Source organism: Solanum dulcamara, chromosome 9, assembly GCF_947179165.1.
Source record: "Solanum dulcamara chromosome 9, daSolDulc1.2, whole genome shotgun sequence".
In the NCBI taxonomy this organism is placed as follows: Eukaryota; Viridiplantae; Streptophyta; class Magnoliopsida; order Solanales; family Solanaceae; genus Solanum; species Solanum dulcamara.
Genome location: NC_077245.1, coordinates 75,469,779 through 75,477,599, shown reverse-complemented (window position 1 = coordinate 75,477,599; position 7,821 = coordinate 75,469,779). Strand labels below are relative to the sequence as shown.

General features: G+C 34.2%; 1 protein-coding gene across 1 annotated transcript; it reads left to right on the top strand.

Moving 5' to 3' along the window:
- LOC129904700 (uncharacterized RNA-binding protein C1827.05c-like) lies at window positions 1–7,690 on the top strand. The gene is made up of 9 exons (XM_055980277.1): window positions 1–112; window positions 1,123–1,242; window positions 2,771–2,885; window positions 3,008–3,063; window positions 4,000–4,047; window positions 4,151–4,248; window positions 5,134–5,203; window positions 5,398–5,508; window positions 7,300–7,690. The coding sequence occupies exons 2-9, from the start codon at window positions 1,138–1,140 to the stop codon at window positions 7,345–7,347; spliced, it is 651 nt and encodes a 216-aa protein (XP_055836252.1). The 5' UTR covers window positions 1–112; window positions 1,123–1,137; the 3' UTR covers window positions 7,348–7,690.
- Window positions 7,691–7,821: the final 131 nt, after the last annotated feature.

Here is a 7,821-nt window from a genome sequence, read left to right as displayed (position 1 = left end):
AACTCAACAACATAGGTCTCGATATTGGCGACCGCCTCTTTCCGCTTTGCTCCTCCGTCTGTATCTCTTTCTCCGGCGGCCGACAGCTCCTTCTTCAGCTTCGTAAATTCTGGTAAATTAGTGTCATCCGAAGCTAATGGAGCTGTATTTTTTTAAAATTAGTTAAATTTATGTTCTTTTCGTTACCAATGTGAATAATTTTGGCCGTTTCTTTTCGTAGTTGTTTATGATGTTTACATGTTTATTTGATGTCAGAATACATAAATAGACACTCAAAATTGATTTCAATTGTCACATAAACACTCCAACTTTGATTATGCACGTCTAGGCATTTCAATTTGACTCCACTGTGGCAGTTGAACACTGTAATTTTGTTACTAGACACCTCCAGCGTGGGGTGTGTGGGAACGTGTTGGAGCGTTTAGTTGTCAATGTGCAGTCTCAAAGTTGGAGTGCTTACTTGGCAGTTGAAACTAAGTTTGAGTGTAGGTTTATGTATTATGCCTTATTTGAATGTTTGACTTGCTACCCATTTGATAAATAGGCTGAAATTTGGGAATGGTAATATCTCTAGTGAAACTCTTTAGATGGACTAAGGATTTTTATTTAGGTAGAGTTTACATTCTTTTTATTGTTTTTTGCTACCTGTGTGGGTAATAGTGGCTCTTTTTTGATACTTTTAAGTAGTTTTTACAGGTTAATTTGTATTTTTACAGCTATATTTCTAATGAGATTTTTAGGTCGACCACGGATTTTATCTAGGTAGATTTTTCATTTTTTGGCTACCTGGGTTAATATTAGTGGCTCTTTTTCCATAGTTGTTTGAGATTTTTATGTGTTAATTTTCATTTTCACCGCTATCCATATGATAAATAAGTTGGAATTTGTGATTGGTAATCTTTCCAATAAAACTAATGAAGCTTCTTAGGTTGAACAATGATTTTTATCTAGGTAAAATTTGCATTTACCTATGTGAATAATAGTGGCTCTTTTTTCAATTTTTTAAAGTAGTTTTACAGGTTATTTGGCGTTTTACTTGCTACCCATGTGATAAATGGGTCTAAAATGGTCATATGTAATATTTTCTGTGTAAGTAATAAGTTTTCTTTTGGGTCTACCAAGATTATTTTGACAGAGATGGGTGCTAAAGGGAGGAAGAAAAGCATAACTAAGAAGTTGAAGAAGGGTGCTAGCGAATTCTCTGCTACTTCAGCTTCTAAAGATAAAGCTGCTGACTTTCTGGTATGTTTATGCCATATTAAAGTTAGTAAAGCTCCTCAATGCTCAAGAAGTTCTTGAAAGAGAGAAACGTTAAGAACAATTTTGTTCTTTATGTTTTTAGTTTCTTTCTTTCCCTCCTTGTGCTGAGGGTCTATAGGAAACCGCCTCTCTACTTTTTCAAGGTAGGGGTAAGGTTTGCACACTTTACCCTCTCCCGACCTCACTTGTGGATTACATTGGATTTATTGTTTGAAATGACTCAATATGTGTTGTGATAGTCGAAAACTCTTACGATCTATTTGGTTGTTGGGAGTGTCGTTAGAAGATCTTTGCTATGTAGGACAAGAAAGGGAACTTAAAGGAAAAAAAGGAGTAAATGCTTTGTTGGCTAATAGATTCTAGACATTTGATGAAACTAGCCACCCTTCTTAATTACTTATTGGTCAATTCTAATAGAAGTAGCCTATATGCATATAAAATCCTTGCAAAGCATGTAAATTCTTTATCTTACAATTGAGATAGAATTGTTGACTTTAGAACATTTGTAAAAGAAAAATATTTTCCTGGCTCTCCTCTAATAGTGCTTCATGGTCTAGAACAAAAGATATAGTTGCAGACATGGCGGAATCTTGGCACAAGCTAACATAGACACCATTATTTAAAAGAAGATGTTGTGGATTACTTGAAATATTTTAGTTTTTTACAAGAGTGATGTAATGGGAATGTTGGTCTGGAACTCTCATGAGAGTTCCTGATATTAAAAAAACCATTTGGAGATAATAATGGAAAACTAAATAGATAACTAGAACATCTTTTGAATAACGTAAATCTTACTTTTGAATAGGAATAGATAACTAAAATATTTAGCATGCATTAATTCAAATTTAGTACTCCCTTGGTTTTCTATTTCGCCGGAATTCGTTGATTGCTCCAATTTATGTCGACACTATTTCTTTATTCGGTCATACAAAAAAAATGACACATTCTATATTTGAAAATAAATTAGCTTTAAACTTCTCATTTTTCCCTTAACGAGAATCTTGTATAGCCTCGCAAATGTTAATATCATTTTTTTTAAGAAGGAAAAGAACAACTGCTATGTCACATTTAAGACCACAAGTATCAAAAGCCTTATAGCCAAACAAATGGTATAACATGTTTAAAACTTAGAACCATAAAATTCAAAAGTCCTCCTTTCTTTCTTAGGCTCCATATCGAGTCAAACTATGTCACATTAATTGGAACAAAGGGAGTAGCTGGTTTTAAGTGTTTATAAGCATGGAACACACATAAATAGATGCGGCGATGTTGGTATGTAATTTTCAGCCAACGAGTATCAATTCATGCTCAGTTATTCTCCACATACAAGAGTATGAGTTGTTTGGATCATATAAAACTGCACCGCATGTCGTCCTTTGTCTTCTGTAGCAAACTATGGTATCTTACTGTAGTCAATCAGCAGTTCTGTTGTATAAGAAGAGAAGAAAGAAGTTGACTTTTTTGGTGATGGCTTGCTTTCTCTGACTTTTGTTTTCCTTATACATAATAGCCATTGGAAGGTGGGCCAGCTAGAAAACTTCCAGATACTGAAGTACGAGAAAGTAAAGCGACAATATTGTATATTGGAAGGATTCCACATGGATTTTATGAGAATGAAATGGAAGGTTTGCATTTCTTACATTGAGTTTTTTAGTCCCCTTTCAAGGCCTTTTTAGCTTTTATATCTCTTTGTAGCATTACAAAGTTAAATAACTTTTGTTGTCCCATTTTCTGCTATTGTCTTTAGGTTTCTTTAAGCAATTTGGTACAATTAAGAGGCTTAGACTTGCAAGGAATAAAAAGGTGAATACTCCAACTAATTCTTTATCGTAATTTAGTCAGTGTAGTTTGAAATCTTTGTCTGGTTTTGTCTTCTTGACCTACTTTCATGCATATGCTTGTTGTCACGATCTGATCATCTGACAACTTTAGTCTTAGAAGGACCCAAGCTGGTTGGAAATGGGCTCACTCAAGTACCTAAAAGTGATGGCAATTTTTTAATTATCTAATGATTAGTCATAGTATTTAAAAATGGATAGTTGCAGTGACTGTAGAATTTAGCATATGATATGCCGTGGAGCTTTACTACAGTATGATTCTACATGTGAACAGTGGCGGACCCACATGGTGTCCGGGGTTCATCCGAACCCCCTTCGGCGAAAAATTATACTAGTTATACATGATTAAAATATTTTTTATGTATAAATAGTAGATGTCGAACCCCCTTCAGCTAGTTCGTGTGTCTACTTTTTCAGATTTTGAATCCCCTTATTAAAAATCCTGGTTCCGCCACTGCATGTGAATATTAATGTTCACTATTTTCAGCCACATTTTCTAATAAAAAGCATGTCTTCACCAGATATTTTCTTCTTTAAAAAATAGAATAGATATATCCCTCCCATTCCTTATGGGGTCTTGTTGTCTGTCATCGGTGAAGCTAACAGAGGCTTTGGACTTGTTAAGTTCCGCGTAAAGATTGTGATATGTTTATCTTCAAAGTATTTAAATTGTGGTCCAATTGTTGTAAATTACACATAAATTCTTGTAGCTTGAGGTGTGTCAAGAACATTGTCCGCAATTTCCAACAGGCTTCTGGAGTAAAGGGCTTCGTGTTGGATATATCCTTCAATTTTCTAAGTCCATAATACACTTCTACTTTTCTTATTGTCTCTCAATGTGGTAATCTTTTGATTCTTTGCTTATTTCCTTTTATTTTCTTGTGTCTTTTCCTCATGACAGACAGGAAAATCAAAGCATTTTGGTTTCATAGAATTTGAGTCCCCCGAGGTTGTTCCTATTCCTGAGTAATTTATTGTGTTATGCACCCATATTTAGAGAATCCATCTGGTCTTTCCATTTATCTTTATCTTGGGTTTCTGGACAATTGCAGGTTGCTAAAGTAGTTGCGGATACTATGCATAACTATCTGTTATTTGAGCACTTGTTGCAAGTTCGTCTTGTTCCTCCTGAGCATGTTCATCCCAGATTGTAAGGGTTTCATTTTTTAAGCCATTTGCTATGTATTAAATTCATCTTAAAATTTCATATTTCTTGGGTCGCTAAGTTTAAGAGTTCTGTAAAATTCTTTTCTTCTCGTTCCTCCCCCCTCCCTTTTTTTTCTGGGGGGTGGGGGGAGCCTGAAATTAGTAAGAGACTAGCCTGGAATATTGTCACTTTGTATCTAATTGAATCTGCTCCCCGTCCTCGACTCCTTGCTTAGAGATGGTCATGGCTTGCAAAAGACATGTTAAAAAACGACTATAGCAGCTTGCTGAAGTGGTGGTTTAATTGATGGATAATACTCTTTTCTTATTCCAAGTGATGTATAACTTTTACCAAGAGATGGATAAGAGTTTTATGGGTGGTTTTGTTGAAATGCTTGAAAATTATCAATGGAAAAGACTAACCTGAAATATTCCACCTTCAGAAGCGACCTGATGACAATCAGCAATATTGTGGCTGGGTCAAGTATAAAAGGGATGTGTTTCTAAAAGGAATGGGTCAATTTACCATTATGTTACATATAATGTTTTAGTATGTATAAATGATGATATTTTTCGTACAAAGTTTTCCTGCATTATGATTGTGAGTGAGTTTGTCACCGAATAATCTGATGCGTATGTAAGTGGTGTAGTTAAGAAATTTATTTGCGCTAATGTATCTAGACTAAACTGACTTGTATATGTAAGGAAGCAAATATAGGAATTATTTTAGCATCCTTAACAATCTTAAACTTAGAACGACCATGAAGATGATATTTACATGAATGAAGTTTGTTGCTAGCATGGAGTTGCATGAATTGATGATTTGTTTATCGTCTTTATTTTCTCTCCTCCTTTTTGGTATGGCTCTAATTTATATATTTGGTTCCAGGTGGAAAGGTGTGAATCGCTGGTACAAACCGTTGGATTGGATTAAAATTGAAAGGAAGCGTCAGGACAAGGTAGTGTTTGATCTTGCATGTGTGAGATACAGATATTTACATGATATGCAAAAAATTGAGATACATTGCTTTTAGTTATATATGGGCTCCCATTCACTTTTACATAATTGTGCAAAGTTTGAGATACATGGTTTGTTGTTCTATGAGCTCTATTTGAACTTGTTTAAATGTGAAACTTGCTGATAATTATCCAGGAAAGAACATTGGAAGAGTATAATAAGTTGGTTGGAGGAATTCTAAAACGTGACAAAAAGAGGCGAAAGAGGATCGAGGCAGCAGGGATTGATTATGAGTGCCCAGAAATGGTAAGAGCAAATGTTCTTTATTACATTTTGCACTATCTTGTGCTGCAAATTCTACTTATTTATTCATGTTTACTAACTGGTCTAGGAACTACCTGTTGCTAATTTGACAATTACTTTAATAGGATTTCCATTGCATAAGAAATGACTAATGTTGTTGAGCATGGTATTAGGAAGGAGATAAGTGCCTAACATGTCAATTAGAAGGAAGATCCACACAAGTATCTTACATGCATATCAAGATAATCTCCTAGCCTATCAGAGAATTACAGAACATCCAAATTTAGGATTAGATTTAGAAGACAGAATCCATCAATTGAGGATTTTTTTTGTATAAACTCGAGGAGGAGAAAAAAACAAGTTCCATGAGAAACATATTATCACTGCAAAGAAGGCATCGTGATTGAGAAATCTGTTCTTAGATAGCCACATTTTGTCAGAACCAAAAAAGCATAATTGAGTTGTGGACAAGTTGGACACAACCATTATTAAAAAGAAGAGGTTTTCAGAGATGTTACTTAGTACATGACAACTCTGTATGTTGTATAATAAAACATTGCATAAGAATTGTTCCGGGTAGAGAAGTTAGAAATGAGACCTCCATTATTCGTGTAGCAGACAAAAAAGAGCAAGGCAGTTGCAACACTTCTGGAATTAGTCTAAAGAGAAGCATAAAAGTGAATTTTAACATCTACAATAGTGGTGGCAAATGGACAGGTTGGGTCAAATTTGGGCGGGTTAAAAATGTGTTTGACAAACCCGCGCATATTAATATGGGTAAAAAGTGGGTTGGGTAAAATATGGATCGGGTAAATTACAATCCTAACCCATTTTTATGATCTCCTAAAGCGAATTTGTGACTTATTAGGGAATGTAGCTTTAGGAAGAGGATTTAATTATGTCTCTCAATCAAAGTTGCTATAGTGTAAGAAAAAAATTCAACAATTGTAAGAATTTCAAGAAAGATTAGAGTTGCCTGGGTGGTTTAGTTGTGTTAATTAATTTTTTTATCCTTTTTATCTATTACTTTTGCAACAACCAAAAAAGATTAGAATATTTATCCTTTTACAAAATGAAGAAAGTATTTATTTTCTTCGATTACATCCTTAATGATATGACAATTTTAAATGACCAATAAGAATCGTCGGATATATATACTATTTATTTAGCACTAGCATTATACTTTAGTTTTCACTTTATCAGTCATGCCTCGAAAGTAAGTGTATATATATACACACACTTCATGTCCACCTTAAGTTTGTTGAGGGTAATATTTGTTTAATTGTTGGAATATAATTTATGTGAAAAGATAAAACAAATTTATTTTTTATGTTTGATTAATTTCATAAGAGTAATTTATAAAACTCGTAATTCAGTAAAAAAGAAAAGTAGATAAAATTGTGCAATAGAAAGGCTGACAGAGGTACAACTTTTCAAACATATATACTTTCATTTTTTATCATAAAACACATTACATATAAAGGTAATTAATATAACAGTAAAAAATAAACAAATAATATCTTAAGTTAAAAAGTGGACTAGCCTTTACGTGGTGAAGGAGATTTAATTGTAAGAATGGTTATGTCTAGTAAGTTTGGATACCCAATCTGAATATAGAAGAAACTCATATTACCCATATTTTACCCGTGATTTACCCATTTTCAGTGGGTTGATATGGGTAGAGCCCATATTTGACCCATTATTAAAAGTCACTCACCCAACCCATTTAAATATGGGCGGGTTAGCGAAAAATGGGTTAGGATTGCCAGCACTAATCTACAATGTGATTTGCAGGTGGGTGCAATTCAAGCTGCACCAAAGAAGATCAGGTTCGCGGATTAGATCTTTCTAAGAACAAAAATAGTATCTATGGCAGCAAGCAGATTAGTATATGCGCGTGCTGTGTGACTTGAGTATTGGCTGAACCTGGCAGGTGACCGGCCACATTATTTTGCCAAAGTGTAAACTTATGATGTTGTCAAAAGGCTCGTTGGGCTATCATAACATTGGATTTCTTTGATTTTGAAAAATTTAGAAGAGAGAAAGTGGTTGTAGCTTTAGAGAAGAAGAGGAAGAATTTGACAATTTTATCTATTGATAGTATACCGTGAATCTATCTGTCATCAATTTACTGTAAAGCACTTGTCATTTTATTTTGTGAGTTGAAAAACTATATTATATATTAGCTCGTTCATCACTACACCAGAGTGTTCCTTTCAGACATTCGAGCACAGGAAATTTTTGTAAGGTTATTTTCTTCTATTTAAATTGTAAGTTCGCGGGTCATTTTCAAAAACCGGCCTGGGAGAGATAAAA